General features: G+C 40.2%; 1 protein-coding gene across 1 annotated transcript in view; it reads left to right on the top strand.

Annotated features, from left to right (window-relative positions):
• The window catches only part of SPIN1 (spindlin 1), a 27,869-nt gene extending 6,011 nt beyond the window's left edge, over positions 1 to 21,858 (top strand). The window contains exons 2-5 of the mRNA XM_009885666.1: positions 12,977 to 13,025; positions 18,360 to 18,613; positions 19,651 to 19,884; positions 20,744 to 21,858. Coding sequence (XP_009883968.1) covers positions 12,977 to 13,025; positions 18,360 to 18,613; positions 19,651 to 19,884; positions 20,744 to 20,943 — 737 coding nt within the window. The 3' untranslated portion in view covers positions 20,944 to 21,858. The remainder of the gene's footprint in view (positions 1 to 12,976; positions 13,026 to 18,359; positions 18,614 to 19,650; positions 19,885 to 20,743) is intronic.
• The last annotated feature ends 362 nt before the right edge of the window (positions 21,859 to 22,220 follow it).

Genomic DNA, 22,220 nt, shown 5'->3' with positions numbered 1-22,220 from the left:
CTGCAGAGCCGATTTCTTTCATATGTGCTGGTTTTGGCTGGCTTAGATTTAATTTTCTTTATAGTAGCTAGTATTATTTTCCTTTTCATTACAATTTACTGCTATTATTAATATTATTAATATCAGTATTTTATTTCAACTAGTAAACTGTCCTTATCTCAAATTCTCTCAATTTTGCCCCTCCAATTCTCTTTCCTTCCCATCCGTTTGCGGGGGAAATAAGAGAGTGGCTGCGTGATGCTTGGTTGTCAGCTTATCCCAGGACAGTCTTTTTTGGCACCCAACGTGGTGCTGAAAGGGTTGAAATAATGACACATATTACTAGAGTGTGTTAAAACAAATTTGTTACATACATTTATCATATTAGTTAAATAGTTGCTGGTCACTATGTTGCTTTGTTTGTTCACATTGTTGTGTTACGTAAATTCTTATATGCTCTGTGTACTCCCCACAGTGCTGTTTATCACCTCTGGGAGAGGGATCAAGATTATCATTTCGTTGTCCGTGAGTTTAAGTTGGTATGTTTGTGTAGTATTGCTGTCCTGCCTGTACCTCAGGCACCATCTCTTGGAGTGTATTAATAATTGCATGCAATCTATGGGGAAAAGGGGGGAGAGGGGGAGATACTTTACCTCACTCCTTCACCTCCCTTTTCTCTTTTGGGCCAGGTACAACAGCTTTTGAGAAATTTTAATATCCTTGGGATGTTCAAACCAGCGTGTTCTTATTGCTATGTCTCCCGAATGTGTTTTGGGTCTTGTTTAGGGTTAAACAACTATTTAAGACTACCTCCCAGAGATCTTCCCCAAGACTAGATAGTCATGGGTGACCTGGCATGTGGGACAATATGAGCAGGTATCTAAAGAACTTCTCACCTTCCATGGTTTGGAACTTCACTCCTGAACAACTACAGGACCCTAATGAAGTGACAGAATATTTCAAAGAAAAATGCTGTGGGTCATCCAGATAGGCACACCTTACCACACTGTGCTGGGCCCTGGCCAGTAACTACCAAATGCTGCTTGCTTTTATGCAGCATTCTCAGAGGAAAGAGAGGGAAACCAGATTGACAGACACTGCTTCACCCTCCATGACAGACACTGCGGCTACTCCAGCCCCCATGACAGGCGCTGCAGCTGGACCGGGAAACCAACCCGTCCTGATATAAGTTGCCCCTATACAGAAGAAGAAATATACCAAGAAATCAGTTTGCTTAGTAAGGGATGATGATGAACAAGGGGCCACCATGGGAACAGGAGGTGGAGGCAGAACCAGAACTAATCACCTAATCCTGAGTGAGCTGCAAGATATGCAAAAAGATTTCAGCCAACTTCTGGGTGAGCACATTGTCACCTGGCTGCTCCGATGCTGGGATAACGGGCCAGTAGATTGGAATTAGAAGGCAGGGAAGCCAAGCAGCTGGGATACCTGTCTAGGGAAGCGGGCATTGACAAGGCGATTGGGAAAAAGACACGAGCCCTCAGCCTCTGGAGGCAACTCCTGTCAGGCATGAGGGAAAGGTACCCCTTCAGTGAAGATGTTGTATGTCATCCAGGCACTTGGACCACCACGGAGAGAGGCATCCAGTACCTGAGGGAATTAGCCATGCAGGAGATGTTTTATTATGATGCAGACCATGCTCAGTTGCCCACAGATCCTGATCAAGTCCAATGCACAAAGCCCATGTGGCGGGAGTTTGAATGGAGTGCACCATCATCGTGTGCCAACTCATGGGCAGTGATGGAATGGAATGGCAAAGAGGCACCAGTGGTGGATGAGGTGGCTGGCTGACTTCAATGATACGAAGAAAATCTCTGTTCCTCCCTTATCTCGGCTGTGGAGGAACTGTCCCAAAAGGTCCAGTAACTCAAAGAGAATATGTCCTACTCCCCAGCTGTACGGGCTAGTATCTCAGCTATTGGTAGTAAACGTTTCTCTGCTCAAGAGAGTATAGGGCGTACACACCACGAGGCACCCTGTGGTTTTACCTGTGTGACCATGGACAGGACATGGGGAGGTGTGATGGACAACCTGCCATGACCCTAGAGGCATGAGTACATGAGTTGCAAGGAAGAACAAACGGAAAGGGGAATCCCTCCAGGAAAAGTGCCACTTCAGTTTCCAGCAGGCAGTTTCCCAGACAGAGTGAAAGGCCTGATCTTACTTCTGGCCCTCTTGAAGGGACTTCCAAGTAATTTTTGCAAGAAGTCAGTAACAAATACTATGGCCAGGATTAGAGGGGCCCTGCCACCAGCCAGGTGGGGGAAAGGAACAACCTGGTTTATTGGACGATGGGGATTCGATGGCCTGGCATGTCTGATCCACAAGAGTATAAGGCTCTAGTGGACACCAGTGCACAGTGTACTCTAATACCATCAAGTTATAGAGAGTCAGAACCCATTTGTATTTCTGGACTGACAGTGGGATCCCAACAGTTGATTGTTTTGGAAGCTGAAGTGAGCCTAACTGGGAATGAGTGGCAAAAGCACTTGTGACTGGCCCAGAGGCCCTGTGCATCGTTGGCATAGACTACCTTAGGAGAAGGTATTTCAAGGACCCAAAAGGATAATGGTGAGCTTTTGGCATAGCTGCCTTGGAGAAGGACGAAGTTAAACAGCTGTCTACCTTGCCTGGTCTCTTGGAGGACCCTTCTGTGGTAGGGTTGTTGAGGGTCAAAGAACAACAGGTGCCGATTGCTGCCACAATGGTGCATCAGCAGCAATATTGCACTAACCAAGACCCTCTGATTCCCATCCATCAGCTGATTCATCAAACAGAGAACCTAGGAGTGATCAGCAAGACTTGCTCACCCTTTAATAGTCCCATATGGCCAGTGAGAAAATCTAATGGAGAGTGGAGGCTAACAGGGGACTATCATGGTCTGAATGAAATCACACCACTGCTGAGTGCTGCTGTGACGGACATGGTAGACCTGCAATAGGAACTGCATCAAAAACAGCCAAGTGGTTTGCCATAATTGATATAACTAATGCGTTTTTCTCAGTCCCTTTGGCGGCAGAATGCAGGCCACAGTTTGCGTTCACTTGGAGGGATGTCCTGTACACCTGGAATCGACTGCCACAGGGGTGGAAACACAACCCCACCATTTGCCATGGACTGATCCAGACTGCACTGGAACAGGGTGAAGCTCCAGAACACCTACAGTACATCAATGCCATTAAATAGGGCAATATAGCAGAGAAAGTTCTTGAGGAATTAAATAAAATAGTTCAAATCCTTCTGAAAGCCAGTTTTGCCATAAAATGAAGTACGGTCAAAGGACCTACATAGGAGATCCAGTTTTTAGGAATAAAATTGCATGATGGACATCATGAGATCCCAATGGGATATGATTAACAAAATAGCAGCTATGTCTCCACTGACTATCAAGAAGGAAACAAAAGCTTTCTTAGGTCTTGTGGGTTTTTGGAGGATGCATATTCCAAATTACAGTCTGATTGTGAGCTCTCTATCAAGTGAGCTTTCTATCAAGTGACCTAGAAGCAGAACAATTTTAAATGGGGCCCTGAGCAATAACAAGCCTTTGAATGAATTAAACAGGAAATAGTTTTGTAGTCGCGGATACAGAGGATCCGAAGCTCGCTATACTCCAACTGAAAAAGATATTGGCAGCATATGAAGGGGTCCGAGCTGCTTCGGAAGCACAGCTCCTCTTAGCCCCCTGACTGACGGTGCTGGGCTGGATGTTCAAAAAAATGATCCCTGCCACACATCATGCAGCTGATGCTATGTGGAGTAAGTGAGTCGCACTGATCATATAACAAGCTCAAATGGGAAACCCCAGTCACCCAGGAATCTTGGAAGTGATCAGGGACTGGCCAGAAGGCAAAGATTTCGGAATATCACCAGCAGAGGAGGTGATGCATGCTCAAGAGCCCTCACTGTATAATAAACTGCTAGAAAATGAGAAAAAATACGCCCTGTTCACTGATGGGTCCTGTCACATTGTGGAAGGTCACTGAAGGTGGAATGCTGCTGTATGGAGTCCTATACAACAAGTCGCAGAAGCCGCTGAAGGAGAAGGTGAAAGAGCCAGAAGTGAAGGCCACCCAGCTGGCTTTAGATGTTGCAGGTCAAGAAAAGAAGCCAGTAGTCTAACTCTGTATTGACTCATGGGTGGTGCTAAATGCCCTGTGAGGGGTGTTACAGCAATGGAAGCAGAGCAACTCAAAGTGCGGAGACAAATCCATCTGGGCTACGCCATTGTGGCAAGATAGTGCTGCCTGGCTAGAGAAGTTGCTTGTAAAAATATGTTGTCTAGATGCCCATGTACCCAAGAATCAGGCCACTGAGAACATCAGAACAACCAGCAGGTGGATCAGGCTGCCCAGATTGAAGTGGCTCATGTGGATCTGGACTGGCAACATAAGGGTGAATGATTTGTAGCTTGGTGGGCCCATAACATCTCAGGCCATCAAGGAAGAGATGCAGCATATAGATGGGCTATGGCATATGGCAACATTGCTGGGCTCGTGACCGAGGGGTGGACTTGGCCATGGACACTATTGCACAGGTTATCCGTGAATGTGAAAAATGTGCTGCAGTCAAGCAAACCAAGAGGTTACAACCTCTTTGGTATGGAGGACAATGGCTGAAATATAAATGCAGGGAGACCTGGCAAATTGACTGTATCACACTCCCACAAATCCACGAAGGTAAGTGCCATGTGCTTTCAGTGGTGGAAGGAACCACCAGATGGTTGGAAACATATCCCATGCCACCACCCAGAACACTGTCCTGGGCCTTGAGAAGCGGGTCTTGTGGTAACATGGCACCCCAGAAGGAATTGAGTCAGACAATGGGATTCATTTTGACAAGAACATCTTAGACACCTGGGCCAAAGAGGGTGGTATTAAGTGGGCATGTCACTCTGGGTCATGGCACTGAGTGGGCAATGTCACATACTCTGTCATGCGGCAGCCTCTGGGAAGATCAAACGATACAATGGGCTGCTAAAAACTACACTGAAAGCAGTGGGTGGTGGGACCTTAGAATATTCAGATACACATTTAGCAAAAGCTACTTGGTTAGTTAACACCAGGGGATCTACCAGTCAAGCTGGCCTGCCCAATCAAAACTTCCCTGTACTGCTGAAGGGGATAAAGTCTCCATAGAGCATATGGAGAATATGTTAGGGAATACAGTCTGGGTTAGTCCTGCCTCAGGCAAAGCCAAACCCATCTGCAGGATTGCTTTTGCTCAGGGGCCTGAGTGCACTTGGTGGGTGATGCAGAAGGATGGGGAAGTTTGATGTATACCTCATGGGGATCTGATTTTGGGTGAGAATAGCCAATAAATCAAAATGTATGATGTTAATTGCTAGGTAACCATGCCACTTTGTCATCACTACTACTATTGCTGTATGGCATATCAATGGTACTACAGTAAGATTCATCCAAACTAATCAAGAATGAACCTTGAAAACAGAGTAAAGTGCGGTGGTGATGGGACCAGAACTGGCTTCAGCAACTGGCACCCAGCAACTTCCTTCAGATCAACATCTTCAACCCATGGACTGTGGGGATGGGCCATGCCAGATACAGCAGTCATGATCTCTGGATACAGCATGCAACAGTCCAACACCACACACCATATTGCCTGCCCTGAGAGGCTGTTATGACAGATGAGCCTAAAGTCATGGATTAAATGAACTCAATGGACATGTTAGAGGGATGGCCTGTAGACTAAGGGGGTGATACCTCTATGGAGAGAGAGATACTGCTCAGACAGGGAAAAGCAGTGGTCATTAATTGGAAAGTGTAAGATCTGGACATGACATGGACAGTGTAGAACAAGGGGTGGATAATGTCCTGGTTCCGGTGGGGATAGGGTTAATTTTCACAAGAAGCCAGGACTGGACACAGCTGGGACTGTGCTGTTTCCAGTGGGAATGGGTTAATTTTCACAAGAAGGTGGGACAGGACACAGCCCAGACTAGCCAAAGGGTCTGTGGATCTTTTGTGACATCATGTGATGTCATGCCCAGTAGCTTGCTAGGGAGCTGGCGGAGGGGGCCTGTGTGCCAGGAGTTGCTGCTCAGGAGCAGGCTGGGCATTTTGGTTTCCGGTCAGTGAGCAGTTAAATTGTACATTAATTGTTTTTGTATATTCCTTTATCAGTAGTGGTGTTGTTTTGTGCTTCCTTTGCTGTTCTGTTAAACTATCTTTATCCCAACGCACAGGTTTTGCCTTTTTCTTCTGATACTCCCCCCGGCATCCCAGCCAGAGCAAGTGTGGGTCTTTGTTGCTCACTGGGGCTAAACAACAACAGTACCTTAAGGTGATTTAACCCTGGGTGAAAATAATCTATGATTTGAGTTGCATGTTACAGGAATTCACAGGAAATTACAGCAGGAACCCCTTGTTACTAGCCAGGCTAGGAGCAAGGAGAGGAGTTTATTGCAATGTTAAACCCTATAATCTGGCCCAAAAGGACCAGGGGTGGAGACTGTAGTGGACATACCTTTAAATTGTTGTAACCCATGATAGCAGGAACCACCTGGCCCAATGGAGAACAAGCCTTACAAGAAGCAGTGCAAGTGTAGCAGTGAACTAACCTGAGCTGGCTTTGCTGCTCAGTATCTCCACGCAACACACCACCTGTCCTGTCCTGGGTGGTCACCATAGCAGATGGAGCCCAAAGTCATGGACGCAGTGGACATTTTGTGGACATTTATGCACGTTTTACAGACATTTCACAGGGATGGTCCATAGACTAAGGGAATGAAATCTGTCTATTGTATCAAAGAATAGGAAGCGGGGTGGGGTGGGTGGTTAATAAGGATGTATTGGATAGTGGGGGTCGTGAGCATGGTATGGAATAAGAGGTGGAGCATGTGCTGGTTTTATCTGGGGTAGAGTTAATTTTCTTCATAGTAGCTAGTATGGGGCTATGCTTCGATTTGTGCTGGAAACAACATTGATAACACAGGGATGTTTTAGTTATCTCAGTAGTGCTTACACAACATCAAGGCCTTTTCTGCTTCTCAGACTGCCCCACCAGCAAGTATGTTGGAGGAACACAGGAAGTTGGGAGGGGGCGCAGCTGGGACAGCTGACCTCAACTGATCAAAGGCATATTCCATATCATATGACGTCACACTGAGCATACAAACTAGGTGGAAAGTTAGCTGGGGGGCCACTGGGCATTGATCTGTTGTTGGTGAGCAGCAGGTTTTTGTTTGCATCAGTTGTCTTTCTTGGGTTTTATTTATCTTATTTTCCTTTTCATTACAATTATTAGTAGTAGTATTAGCATTTTATTCCAATTGTTAAGCTGTTCTTATCTCAGCTCACAAATTTTCTCACTTTTACCCATCCAGTTCTCTTCCCCAACATCCGGGGGTGGGGGGTGGCAGGGAGAAGGGGGTAGTGTGAGGGAGCGGCTGTGTAGTGTTTGATTGCCAGCTGGGGTTAAACCACGACACCATATAAAGATAAGTGGTAGCTTTATTTCTAGGGAAAAGAAAAACTGAACAGTGTTTCTAAATATTTTTATTAGTTATAATGGGTTTTCCCACTTCAAAAGATTAGTTTTTGCAGTCATTCAAAGACTGTCTCACATTAGCTGCTTGAAACAAATGTTTCATCTTGGCATGGGTCAGGTGATATTTTGCAATGAAGAGTTAATAGTTGTAGAGGTGCTTTGGTGTCTATAGCTATTCCTCTGTGTGACAGGGGCTGTTCAGTGTACTTTTATATTTTCACTACTGGTGCTTATGTCTGTTGGAACATACTGTCTTTTTGTGCCATCGCTGGACTTTACTGTAAACTCTTATTAGGGAAGTGGTCTTTCACATGCTGCTGTTAAACAGAAGTGTGTACTTCTTATTGATGCAAGTTTGAGGGTTACAGCATTATGTAATGCATGGTCTTCAAGTGTGGAACTAGTTTCCTAAGATATAAAAACTTCATTTGCTTGATTTTTATTATTATTATTTTTGTAAATAATGTCTGTAATTGTTTTAGCAGTTACTTTAAAGCATTACTTTGTTTTAGATACTTTTGATAATAAATGGAAGGAAAAGCAGTTTGAAACAGTTCTGGTACATTACTACCGTGTTACCTGGACATCATCCTTTTTTTCGGTGCCTGAAAGCAAAGCAGGCAGTGAAGTTTGTGGGTGTGGTGGGGGAGGGTGCATGTGTGTGTGATTAATAATGCAGCTGCTACATCAAGGTGTCCTACTGTTACATGTGCCTGAACCGCTTTTTTATCCTCACTGAAGACTGCAAGGATTATAGGTGTACTATTTTAGGAGTAAGGAAGGTGTTATCCCAAGTGATAAATAATAAAGCAGTACTGTTGACGTCTTGACCACTTACCTCTCTCTGTGCCATCCTCCTCTCTGAAGTTTATCTACAACTCCAAACTCTGGATGTTATTAAACTTTTGCCTTATGAGTAGCTTGTAGAGTCCTTGCAGCTTTCCAGTAGCAGGGGAAAAAATATTGCTGACGAAATTATCCTGGTTGAAGAAAGATTCAGGCAGGCAGATTTATCAGATAATTCTGATTTTGACCTTATTACTAGAATATGCCAAATGTAAGGATTCTGTGCTGTTCCATCCCCCTATTTAGAGCTGCTGTAGGGCACAGAACTGTTGATGATTCAGTGAACTCTTGCTACAATTTCTGCAACTGTCTAACCAAGTGAAGTACTACACAATTCAATAGTGTAACTTGACATGTCTTTAAAAGGAATTTGCATTTCCATGAGACATTACTGAATTCAGACAGTGCAAAATACAAAGGTGAATTCTGGCTTGTAGTCAGTACAAGAGTGGGTTTGTCCTAGGATCTTCAAATACTTGCTATCCTATCTTCCTGAAAGCTTCTTATATTTATATTAAACATCCAAATGCCATAAGTTTGTGTATTAAACTGGGAGCTATCTTAAGATACTGACTGACATAAAAAGCTGAACGGCGCTTAGTCATCTTAGTCGGCTTTGGTTTAGAGCTCACTACATAAATGATCAGGTTGAACCCTGTCAAAAATATGAGGTTCCCGAGGTGAGAAATTAGTGAACAGGGCGAACAGCTGCTCCCAGAGGTCTGCATAGCTTTTCCTTTGTGTTTATTGCAGCTTCTGTCATAAATCTTCTTTCTGTGTACATCTAGAGTTCCTGTTCTCCACTTTGGAAGACTAAATGCTCTGGACTTGCCTTCTTATGCAAAGGTTCAGAGTCCTTGAGCAGAGGACAGAAAGCAAACTTTGTGCCAAACCATTCTGCAGAATATGTGGGTGTTATTTCTGTAGTGTGTTTAACTACTTGAACTGATTTAGCCAAGATCTTACTTTGTCTCATCAGCCAGTAATGTAAAACATAAAATGCATGTGGTCATGTTCTGATGATGCTGTTCCTCTACTTTATTAGAACAGATTGCTTTTTCTAAGTATTTTATTTTTAATAAAACACCACCATGTTTGTAATAAAACTTGTGTTATTATATTATGTATTATTAAAGTGCAATCACTGCATATACAGAAGAGGTAGCTGACAGTATGATCAGTAAGTTTGTTTAGTGGTTGTAGTCAAGGCCCAGAATCTTTTGGGTTTCTAATCAAACTTTTTGTTATACTGTTTTTTGATTTCCAGCTAATAATTCTTATGAATATGCAGTTTAATTATTCTGTTTTATAACAGTCAAAAATTGTAAATAGGATCTTTATTTTAAAAACTGGCATATAAGACTTAATTTTTGAAACCAAGGCATTTCAGATGTCATTACAACTTGAAATGCAGGTTCCTTACAATTTTATACGAGCTTGAGTATTGTAAACATAAAATGCAGCATTATTTTAATTCTACCGCTTCTGTAACTTTGTATATGTCCTCTTTAATTTTTCACATGGAAAAGCAAAGATGAAAATATTTATGAAGACTTTAAATGTGAAGTGTACTTTTAGTACTTGACTCTTTTGTGACCCTGCTACTATCATGAAAGTTTTCAACATACATATTCCAAAGCTATGCTTGGGACACGCACATAGTGCTAAATTTAGAAGAATTGGTTTCTTTAGACCTATAGAGAAACTGAAGTATTTCTCTGTAGGTGTTAATTTAAGCATCCATAGCTGAGACGTTAATTACACCTGTGTCAGTCCAGCACTCTGACCAGGTTATTTTAGATATTGCAGGCAAGGAGGGTTTGATGTTTTAATACCAGTTGAAGATGTTTGACATTACATGGCATTTTGATTTAGCAGAGCAGTATACTGAAATCACAACATAACCATAGTATAGCAATCGCACTGCGACAGTGGCTGTCACAGTGGCCTTTTGATGATGTGAGCCACCTTGCACTGCCTTTTGTCCTGAGCCCTGTAAAAACCCATTTGGCTGGCCCATGACTGAGCAAGCTTCTCTGCGCTGCAATGCCCAGGAGACTTGGTGGCTGCCTGTCCTGACGTACAGGCTCAGATCTGTCCAGCTTGTCTGAGATGGCAGATTCAACATGGTGATTTGCAATTCCTGAGTATTCTCCCACCAGCATCTCCCTTGCCCGCCCGCTGTCCCTCCCCAACAGCTGGCAGGAGGTGCCTGGCCCAGCAGACAGTACAGCCCCACGGTGAGTCTGTGTGTTGCAGTGCAGGGTTTGTAGGAGAATCCCCAGTCCTTTTTACTAAACCTTGAACCTCCTCCATGGTGAGGGTATTCTGATTTGCTCCTTTTCCCCATAAATCGGTCATCCATTCTGGGGGTATAACTCCTGGTTTAGCTGAAAATTTAGTTTGGAGATCAATTAACTAACTTGTAAGAAGGTAAAACATCTCGCAAGGGGATGCATCTGGTGTTTGCTCAATTTTCATCATAGGAGTAGCCATTTTAAAGTTACATTCTTTTCCTGGATCATATGAATAATCATCATGAGTGTTGTGGTTTAACTCCAGCTGGCAGCTAAGCACCACACAGCTGCTCCCCCCACCCCCAGTGGGGTAAAAGTGAGGAGCAAAAAACCCTCATGGATTGAGATAAAAGCAGTTTAATAATTAAAAAGGCTATAATAATAATTTTTTTAAAAATTAAGGAAAATAGGAAAAAATAACTGATAAGAGGAAAATAAAACCCAAGAAAGACAAGTGATGCAAATTAAAACAATTGTTCACCACCAGCTGACCGATGCCCAGCCAGTCCCTGAGCAGCTCACCCTGCCCTGCCAACCTCCCCCGCCAGTTTTGTTGCTGAGCATGGCTTCATATGGTCTGGGATATCCCTTTGGTTAGTTGGGGTCAGCTGTCCCACCTGTGTCCCCTCCAAACTTCTTGTGCACCCCCAGCCTACTCGCTGGTGGGGCAGTCTGAGGAACAGAAGGCCTTGATGCTGTGTAAGCACTTCTCAGCAATAGCTAAAACATCCGTGTTATTAACACTGTTTTCAGCACAAATCCACAATATAACCCCATAGAAGCTACTGTAAAGAAATGTAACTTTATCCCAGCCAAAACCAGTACAATGATAAGACTGGGAGAATCAGAGTCAAGCCAGGCATCTCCTGGCCATTTGTCATCCTCAGCATACATAGCAGCCTTCACTTTAACAAGGTCTATTTGAGTTGACCTTAGTAAATGATCCCTACACAGGTGGGCGTTGGATGTGTTCTGAGACTGTGGTTCTCATTCTGAGAATTTATTTTAGTTTTTCCAACTGTCCACATCACCTTTTATATATCATGTTCTCTTTTGTAACTCTTTTTTCTACCACTGTCATCTTGTCCTTGCATATCTGCTCTGCTGACTTCTTCACTACTATTCACAGATAGCTTTCTCAACAACGAGCATGAGCCTGCTTTCCCTTCTCCAGCTTAGTAGAAGCTTTCAATTTTTCATATTCACCCCAAAATATCACTGGGATAAGTGCAACATTCTTATATCCATGAAAAATCCTGCTTAGGATTTCTCCATTCCTCTTTTTCAAATTTGTCAGCTAGCTTTTACCTGCCTTTCTCAGCACTCACAATGTTTTACACCTTCTAAAGAGTAAGGGGCCTTGTCTGCAGACAATCTTTTCACTACTCTTCCTTACCTACAATGCAAATCACCTGTCCTACACTTTTATGACTAAATTGTGAAATCAGAATTCCCAGTATTATTGAATTGTTAGTAAATAACATTCATCCTATCATGCCACAGACTATCAACACCGTGGTGCGAGTTAGTGTCAAGAGTCCACTGCTGTCCTGACGACGTTCTCTTACACATGGTGTACACAAGGAGGGTTTAATGTTTTAATGCCTTTCTTTTAAAAAGTTTTTTTTGACATTGTACTAGTTTTAGATTTAGCAGAATGTTACAACCATAAAATCACTGGTACTTAGCAGAATATAGTAATTGTAATATATAATTGCATCTCAATACAAATGTGATTCTGTTTACTGGTTTCTACAACATGCTCGCCATCACCGCGCTGGGTGTCCCCAGTTGCTGGGAAGGAATGCATGGGTTGAAGTCAGCTTAGGCCTGTTGCTTTTCTCAAAACTCTTCTTGTTTATTGGGTGTTTTTGTAAGCTCTTTTAGACTGAGATGTGTATATAATTCCCCAGTGCTGGTCTGGCTAACTCAGGAAGACGTGTATTTTCACCCTTTTGATTAACTCAAGGATGAAAAGTTACGCTGCCATTTGATGCACTTAACTGTTGTAGCTGATTGATTATTTCAACAGTTACAGCCATTTTTGTAGAACAAAGATCTCACAGGCCCCTGTTGTGTTAAGTTCTGCTTTCTTTTTAATAGTTGTGGTCAGTCACTCCTCATGTCCCTGAGCTTCACAGGCATGTAGCCTGTGTCTGTCTGCAGTGTTCTCCCATTGTAGCAGTTTAATGATCAGTCATAATGTGAAGTGTTTGTATTCTTTACATTCAGGAAGGAATTTACAAGGAAGACTTGTATCAGAAGGCTTTTTTGGCATTGTATACAGGCTTTATTTTTCAGTAATTCCATCATCATTTATGTTGTAGGTCATGCAGGAGTGTCTGCCAGCATGATGAAGAAGAGAACTTCCCACAAGTAAGTTGTTAATATTTTTACTGAGGTATAGCTCTCAGTAACTGGAAGTACTGTTCTAGAAATATATCTAGTATTGTTCCACTCACTTTGTTCTCGAAAATCACGTGAAATAATAGTCAGTCGGTATATGTGTGTAGAGTCAGACTTTTCATTCTTTCAGGAGGGTGGTAAGAAAGAATACCCCACAAGTTTTAAACATCATTTTGACTATTAGTACAAAATTATCCTTGAATGCAATTTTGTAACTCTTTCTGGAATTCAGACAGAAGGAGTTGCGAGCCAGAAATTAGCCACACATACTGTAGGATCTCTGTTCTCTGGCACAGAGGTAATGCATTGTCACCAGGCCAATAAAAACCAAAAAGCACGCTTACTGATAACTCAGTCTGGAAATGATCTTAGAAATACCTTATCATGCATTCACTGCAACTATAGTTTTGAAAAGGATTTTTCACCTTTCTAAAGTATAGAATATACTGAAATACTTCTGTAAAGAATCTGCTATTTGTGTGTGAAGGATAGCTGCTTATCCTCCACATACATGGCATGTATTTTTCCCTCTACAACATTTTTAAATGGTAGAAGCTGATCATTGGTGAGTAACTGTGTGAAAATAGAGGTAATGTTCTGGGCATAATTTGTCTTAGTGTCAAAGAGTGAGATATTGTATCTGGCTACATCTCTGGTGGGAGAAATCTAAGCTGGGTAAGTGTTAATAAGTAAACTTATTAAAATGTTCCTGGTTGTATTTTAAGTGTAAAGTCGTATAGCAGTGCATCAATCAAAATCAATTTGTTTGGCAGGTGTATTTTCTACAATTAAAATAGTTAATCACTGCTAACAGTGTTAACTGTTTCCCAGAGACAACACCTGATGTAAAACTACTCTAATCTTTTCCACCAGCTCATCATTATCCATTTTTGTCTATCTTCATAGAAGGCAAAGAGAAACATTTATTTGTCTAGGGGCAGGTAGAGTTGGTTAAAACTTAATTTCTCTTGTTCTTTTTCAACCGCTCAGAGAAAGGAGTATATGATGGGAAGACTATCAGAGGTGGGTTGCCTTTTGTACTTGAGGGTGGCTAGATTTGTCTTTATTGTTGTGGTGATATACACTTATTTAAATACCAAAATAGGCTGTAAATTTGTTAGCATAAAGGCTTTTATGGGGCATAAGAAGTTTTGATCCTAAGTGACATGATTTTGAAGCACTTAACTTAAGCATCCACCTTAGTTTTATGTTAATTTAGCCTAGTTCAATTGTTTATTAATTATTTAGCTAAGGTTTTTTGTACCAAACCAAGATTGTTTCTTGTGTGCTGCTCACTGACTTCTCTGAGAATGAGGCAGAACAGTAGACCATAGTAGTTTTACCATGAACAAGTAGGATATGAATCACCGTGTAATGTATGCTGATACTACTCTGAGCTGTTAACGGTAGACTATGAGTTAGTAATGTATACTTTGTCACTGATTTAGTTATTTATTTAGTTATTGCTCATTTAAAGAAAAAGAGGAACAAGCCTACTCGCACTCGAAGGCCATTGAGGAGATTTTAAACTAGCTTCAGAAGGTTTGTGGCAGAGGAAGGCGCCAAGAGGATGGAACAGGGCATGACTCAGTAATTGAGGATGTGACAGAATGAGCAGTGTGGATGAGTCTTCTGAACTCTTAGTGGTAGTTAAGTGTTAAGCCTTTTGGAAAGGGTTCCCGTGGTTATAGGGCAGTTCTTCCAAGTGCTCTGTCAATGAGTAGTGGTGATCTCTGCATATACGAAGCTGAACTCGCTGGCATCAGATTAGTCAGTAATCTCCCAGATCTCATTCTTTCCGCCCTTGGTGCATAAGGAAAGAGTACAAGAAATAGTGTAAGTATCAACCAATCCTTTCTTCATAGGCTCTCCAGGTTTCTTGTAGTTGGCAATTGAAGGACTTTGAGGTGCAGGTTATGCCTGCAATTAAACTAAGGTGAACTTAACCATTTTGAATTTCTGATCCTGCTTTAAGCTAACATGTAATCTTGATTCCTGCAGCATCTGAAGATGAAATTAACAACTGTATGACGGGTTTGCAGGCAGTGCAGAAAGTAATTTAAAACTTTTGCCTCAACTAATGTGCCTCATAGTCTGAATATTTTGAAGAGCAGTTGATAACAATTCTGTCATGACCATTCTGCTATTAATGATAGTCTGTAATAAGATCACAGTTGTAGTAAGTTTAGGGTCCTGTTTTTAATAACTTTTCTGCTTGGCACCATGAAAGACTTGAAATGGTACTGAACATTGCTGCTGTACTGCATTTATATTGTTTTATAGTTTTCCTTTTGACTTTCACAGTTGTGCTTTTCTTTACACATCGGAGGAGTATGGTTTTCTTTCAGCCTTCTGTTTTTTTCCTTAGTTCTACCCTGTGGTGTTTTTCCAAGATGGGATGATAAGAAAAAAAAATATCAATAACCAAACCTAAATGGATATTGATAGGTTATTGGGAATTGCCATTCTTCTTTTTATAAATGCTAGTTTGTCTTTTAAGCACAACCCTGGTTGGTTTTTCTGCTACCAGCCCTTTGCAGTTCTGTACTACATTGGTTTTCCCAAATGAAAGTTTCTGTGAGGGCCATTTAAATACAACTTAAAAATCTGGGAAGAATTATTTCTGCCTGTGTAGTCTCTAGAAAGTTTCTGAAGTATCTGGTTCTGATAAAGAAACCTTTTCACATAAATAGCTTTTACTTAACAGCTTCTGCCTTCAAGATAAGGAAGAGGATTTGAAACTTTTGGGGACAGGAGAGGCCATTTACAATAAGGGTGTGTCTGATGTGTCAAGAACTATTTCCAAGACTTGCTGTTTTCTAGTTTTACTGGCTCCATGTTTTACAGGTCTAAGAAAACCCAATCTTCAAGAGCAAATCTTTGTGGAAGTTTTAAGATAATTCTAATGAAACAGAAGGAAAAAAATATTTGTTGGGCCTTCTGGGTATAGCAACATAGAAGCTTACATGTATTAGTATTACTTAGTGTATCACAGAAATAACACACTGTTGAGGAGACGAGAGGTTTGAGTTGGTTACTTGGTTGTCTTACATGGAAGTGTATGCGTAACTATTATTTATTGATAGTTAGAAACCTGTCCCTGCTTTCTTACCCCATGTTCAGATGCAAGAGGAAGTAGGTTTTCCTTGGTAAATTACTAGTTTGAAAATCTCATTTCGTATAATATGAACCACCGCAAATGAGAGTGAACGGCTGTTCGGTAGCCTTCAGACAAAAATTTGAACTGCAAGTCCACCTGGCAGGTACTTGACTTGTAATTAAATTTGTAATGCTTTTTGCTCTCTGAGGCATTTTTAAGGTGGTTACCAGTTTGAACTCAGTTATGTAGTCTTTTTCCATCATATTTTTTAAAATGAGTGGGAAACTTTTCATTTAATTGTTCCAATTTAAACAGTGAAGTGGATTATGCTTTATGGGCAGAAAGCAAAATTGACTGTGAGGCTGAACATGAACAGTGTTATTTTTACCTTTATCAACAATGAGATGATTAGCAGCATAGACAAATTGTTTAAAACTTACATTGTTTTATCTATTTTAAGTTCTTTTATCTTCAGTTGGTTTTATTCTGCTTTAGAATGGAATTATGTTTTATTAGAACTAAATAAATTAATTGCATGCAAAACCCCCTCATTTTTACTGTGCCAAGAACCAGGTCTCTGATCTCATTTTGTAATAGTAAACTCTTACTGAGACTATTACAATTAAAAAAATGTACTTGGGCAAGAACTAGAATTTGAAAGTGCATTCTAGTTTCTGAGTAAAATTAGAACCAACTTTGTGGGAGAGTGCCTCTTTACTGGAAGAGGTTGGAGTTCCTATAATAATCTGTACTGTCAAAGTTAGGAATACAGAAACTGCAGTTTGATTTTGCTGAAAAGGTCAAATGATAACAGAAGTGAAATTTGGCAAAACCTGCTACTAAGATCTTCACAGGAAGTAGTGAAAGTCTGGAGGGGGACAAGCTGCTGAAGTACTCGTATAGCTTGTTTTTAATAGTTATGATTGCATCTTCGGCACTGTGCATTCCAGTGCCATGTAGTAACTGCATTATTCAGCAAGTCTTCTTCCAGGATTTCAGTGGTATGATTGCTATTTGCCTTTTTTTTTTGATCATATAAGGACTTCTCTGAGAGAGTTCATGGTTCCTGGAGACATTTCTTTTTGGTCACTATCTCCAGTCTAAGGAAGAGTATTGTTTTTTGCAATTGATTTTCTCTTTCAGATACTGCTTTTAAGCATGCTAGTGGTTTGCATATTTTATTGCCATTTAAATGAGGTATGCCACAAGTAGTAACCCAAAAATGTATTTTGTGACTAGTTGACATTCATGAGAATTTTTATCAGGCAACCCTCTAAATAATCTTTTTAGGAATGAGTAAGTGCATTGTAACATGCTAAAATAGATAAAAAATTAATATTATATCCCCAGTGCACTGTCATAATGTTTCTTAGTTTCTTCCATTTGTACTCAAAATTGTCAATTAGTGTTTTTAATAACTGGCTAGAAGAAAACGTGAATAACACTTTTAGTGATTTGAAACTGTCAAATAGCTTTCATGACTGTTGATCAGAAAAACAACTGTTACTCACCAGAGGGAATTTCCATGCAACTTCCATGAAAACAGAGGAAGGACAAAAAAGTATATGAAATCTATTTTCCACATCAAGGTGTATCCCTTCTATTGGCATTACCATTTCATATCATTTTTCTTTTTATATACTACAAAGGAATGCTAGAGAAGCGTTCCTACCATGTGCCTTTAAAAATACTTGGGGTAAAAAATATCTGTAAATACAGAAGGAAGCTAAATTTCATTCAGATGAAAAAACAGGTTAGGGAAAACAAATGCCTTGGAAGAATTTTAGTCAGCCACCAGTAATGTTTCCACTGACTTCTTCCTCCTGGGACAGAAGTTGTGTTTATTATTCTGCAGAGAGCAACAAGATAATAAAGTTATAATACTGGCAGGTAACTTTGTGCTTTGAGACCTGATCAGGTGAGTTTTACTTTTGACATTCAGTGTTGCGAGAGCTAAAATAGTTCTTCTTGCTTAAGCAAACTAATTTCAGAAACGACTATTAGGAAACTGACCTTATAAAGCACATCAAAATGTTTCACTCTATTTCAGTTTGTTTTTCTTTTTTCCAGTATAGTGTAATGTGCTTTATACCCTAATTTGAATGAGGTGCACTATGCACATCTTAAACCATACAGCTCTTGTCTGGAGTAGAATTCTGAATTTTTATGTACTTGTTTAATATTATATTTGTATCTATGTACAGAAAGCATAGAAACAATGTGGGACCAAGCAAACCTATTTCTCAGCCACGAAGAAATATTGTAGGCTGCAGAATACAGCATGGATGGAAAGAAGGGAGTGGACCTGTAACACAATGGAAGGGCACAGTTCTTGATCAAGTTCCTGTAAATCCCTCTCTCTATCTTATAAAATATGATGGATTTGATTGTGTGTATGGACTAGAACTGCACAAAGATGAAAGAGTTTCAGCACTTGAAGTTCTTCCAGACAGAGTTGGTAAGTGTTTTGGGGTTTTCTCCTAAATTCATATACATACAGGCTGACATTTACTATTAAATGTTCTCCACTAATCTCTCCAGACTTCACCCAAGATAACATCTAACCACTTAAATGTTATTAGTCAAATTAATTTTTGTTATACGTCAAGTAATCTAAATACTCTGTTTAAATTTTCTTGATTCCACAAAAATTTGATGATACCAGTGAGTACAGAGCTGTCTTCTGTCTTTAAGTAGAATGCAGTACGTTCTGTGGTTTTTGTTTAGTCTTATGCCTAAGAACCATATGTAAAGTTAACATTGATATTTCTATTAAAATTTGAACTGTAAGCCCTCTGAGCTCTGTTGTCTGTTCTGTGTGCCTAACAGTAATAATGTCACATTTTTCTTCATGTACTTTGCCTAAGTACTTTTAATAATGGGCGCAAAAGGCATTTTCTAAGTGAAATAGCTTGATTAGTAGCAAGGCTTTTTGATTTTCAGAATTACCACTGGATTGTGAAACTGTCGGTTTTTCAAACTGCAAGCTTCAGGTTGCTCAAGTATTTACTAAACAGAATAAGCTGTTGCTTCTTCTGACTGCAAAGCAATTAGTAGCAGTCTCTAGAGTGGCATTAGGGGGAACCAAACCCCAAAGTTTCATAAAAACTTCATGGAACTGTTCTGTGATTGGCCTCTCTTCCTCTTCTCCACTGCCTGCCTTGCTCCCTCCAGTGTTTAGGTAAATAAACTAGCAAGACTCTTCACTGCTGTGGCCTTGATTGATTTCCCTTTACCTTGCATTATGATTGTTTAATCGTAGGGAGTGAACAGAAAATGGGTTCTGTTATACTTCAAACGAGGACATTATTTTAACAACTTTAGAAAAGTTCTGCAGTTATTCAGTAGTAAACTCTCTGGAACAGACAGTGTTTGTTTTGTATATGAATTGACTAACTTCCAATCAAATTCGTTTATGAGTCAGGGTAAAGATTATTTTTCACAAGGACATATGTCTGTGCTTTTGAATGAACTTATGAAATGCTGTCATTTCAGCTTCATCTCGAATTAGTGATGCCCACCTGGCAGACACAATGATTGGTAAAGCCGTGGAACACATGTTTGAGACAGAAGATGGCTCAAAGGATGAGTGGAGGGGGATGGTTTTGGCTCGAGCTCCTATTATGAACACATGGTTTTATATTACCTATGAGAAAGATCCCGTCTTGTACATGTACCAACTCTTAGATGATTATAAAGAAGGTGACCTTCGCATTATGCCTGATTCGAGTAAGTAGGCCAGTTACTGTTTTCTTCTGGAAGTGGCAGCTTTTTATATTAATGTTTGGCTGTGGTTTATTTATGGACAGGAGAGTTGACAAACAAAGATCTTGTTTATTACTCCCTTCAATTTTATTTTTTTTAAAGTATCACAACTAACACGTTATAGCACAGCAAAGAACATCTGTGTTAACTGCTGAAATATTTTATCAGCAGTGACATGTGCAGGAAAAGCATTTTCTATAATTCTTTCTAAATTAATTCCTTCTAAATGAAAATTTAAGAGTTTAACTTGCGTCTTTGCCAAGGAAGACTCTCTACATAAAGCTGGTATTAAGAGGATAATATGTATGTATAACAGTACAGCGTTTATAGAGGAACTGAAACAAAAAAAAAAGAAAGAGAAACTTCTTAAATTTGTGGAAGAATCTTATATGTAAGTACAAGCCAATCCATTCATTCCCTGTTGGTTTGGGTTTTTTTTTCTCCTTTGGGAGTTATTTCACAACTCACAGAACTGAGACGAAAATCTGGGTGAAATCTGTAAGGGATCTTAACACAAACTTGGAACAAAGACATTAATTTAAAGGCTTAGGATTTCCAGAATAAAAGCCACATCAGGTGTGACCATTACTAAGAAAATGCTGTATTTGTTTGCTATAAAACTGAAGACAGTATTACTTGAAAATTATTCTGCAACTGTACTTTCTAGAAGCATGGCAATCATTAGGTGTTCGTGTGAACAAAAGTAATTTTCTACGTACTCTGTATTTAAAGCTTCTGATTGTTTCATATGAAGTTACAGTTGTCTTTCATATTGAAAAATTCCATTAATGTCTACCAAAGTGTACTGGTTTTTGTGTTACAGATGATTCACCTCCTGCAGAACGGGAACCAGGTGAAGTTGTGGACAGCCTGGTAGGCAAACAAGTGGAATATGCCAAAGAAGATGGCTCAAAAAGGACTGGCATGGTCATTCATCAAGTTGAAGCCAAACCATCTGTCTATTTCATCAAGTTTGATGACGATTTCCATATTTATGTCTACGATTTGGTGAAGACATCCTAGACGTCATCATGAACTTTTGCCAAATTTGTGGAACTATTAAATGTAAAATTTGTAGACACAAAGACTTGACTGCTTTCCAGTTTAATGAAAGCTTAAATGTCCCTGCGAACCCACAATCTCTGCCAGCAAAACTGTTTTGTTCTGAATAATATAAACAAACATGACACATTTTGTGTAAGAGAACTCCTTTTCTTGAAGGAAGTCAATATATTTGGGCAGGAGGGAGTTAAAAGCAAAGAACAGCTGCAAATTCAAGCTGTGTAAAGTTGATCTAGTATTGTAATCCTTAATCTAAATTTTTTCATAGGTTTTAACTTTTTCTTCAACCTTGCACTCACTTGTTCAAATGCCACATGCAAGTGTAGTTTGATATTTTGATATGCCTTCTTTTGTAACATTAAATTTAATTTCTTGGCTACTGGCAGTCCTTGTTTTCAGGGTTGGGACACAGGTGACTTTTCTGAAAGGTTTAAACAGTTTGTGCAGCATTGAGGAGTGCCTAACCCAAGTAACATCAATCTGCTGTGTTTCTACACTTTATTTCAAATTTAGCTATTTAAGAACTTGCAGTACATGGAAATACCTGTGCATTTTTACTAGTCACAGGGCACTAGGTTATCAAGTGTTTGTCTTACGCACCTTTCAGTGAAAAGGCTTTAAACTGTAAAAATATATTTAATCTGTATAACCAGTTAATTAGAAAATGCAGGTTAATGGCCCATATTTACAAGTTGTAGGAACTGGTAAAATACATGCAACAAGGCTGTCTTCAATCCTCAATGTTGTATTTCTTTGTTTGTTATACACACTTCTTAGCAAAACCCAAGTGCTTGGTGCCACAACTTTAACAGTATATATGCTACTTCGGAAGACTTTAGACTACACATTGGCAATCAGTAGTCTCTCATTTAATGTCAAAACGTAGCAACCTGAATGTTTATGTGTGGACTTAGAAGGCTAAGAGTCATTAAAATTTTACATGGTAAATACAATCTCATGCCAGGGGGTGGGAAGGGGTATCCTTTTACATTGAAGACTTAGTTTAGAGAAGGAGACGCATCTGTTGCCTTCTGCTCTGCCTGTTGCATTCCTGTGGTTGGTTGGTTGGTTGGTTTTTTGACCATGTTGGTTCAAGAAGGCATCTTCCCAATTTATTCTTTTTCTGGCTTTTCCACATAAGGAGTGTCCGGACAAATCTACAGCTTAAACCTGTTGTTGCCTTTTGTGGTGTACATTGTACTTGCTTCGAGGTATGCTGTTAACGTGAATTTCATTCT

Source organism: Charadrius vociferus, unplaced genomic scaffold, assembly GCF_000708025.1.
Source record: "Charadrius vociferus isolate BGI_N301 unplaced genomic scaffold, ASM70802v2 scaffold305, whole genome shotgun sequence".
Taxonomy (NCBI): domain Eukaryota; kingdom Metazoa; phylum Chordata; class Aves; order Charadriiformes; family Charadriidae; genus Charadrius; species Charadrius vociferus.
Note: the sequence above shows the minus strand (reverse complement) of the source record. Positions and strands in the feature narration are given on the sequence as shown.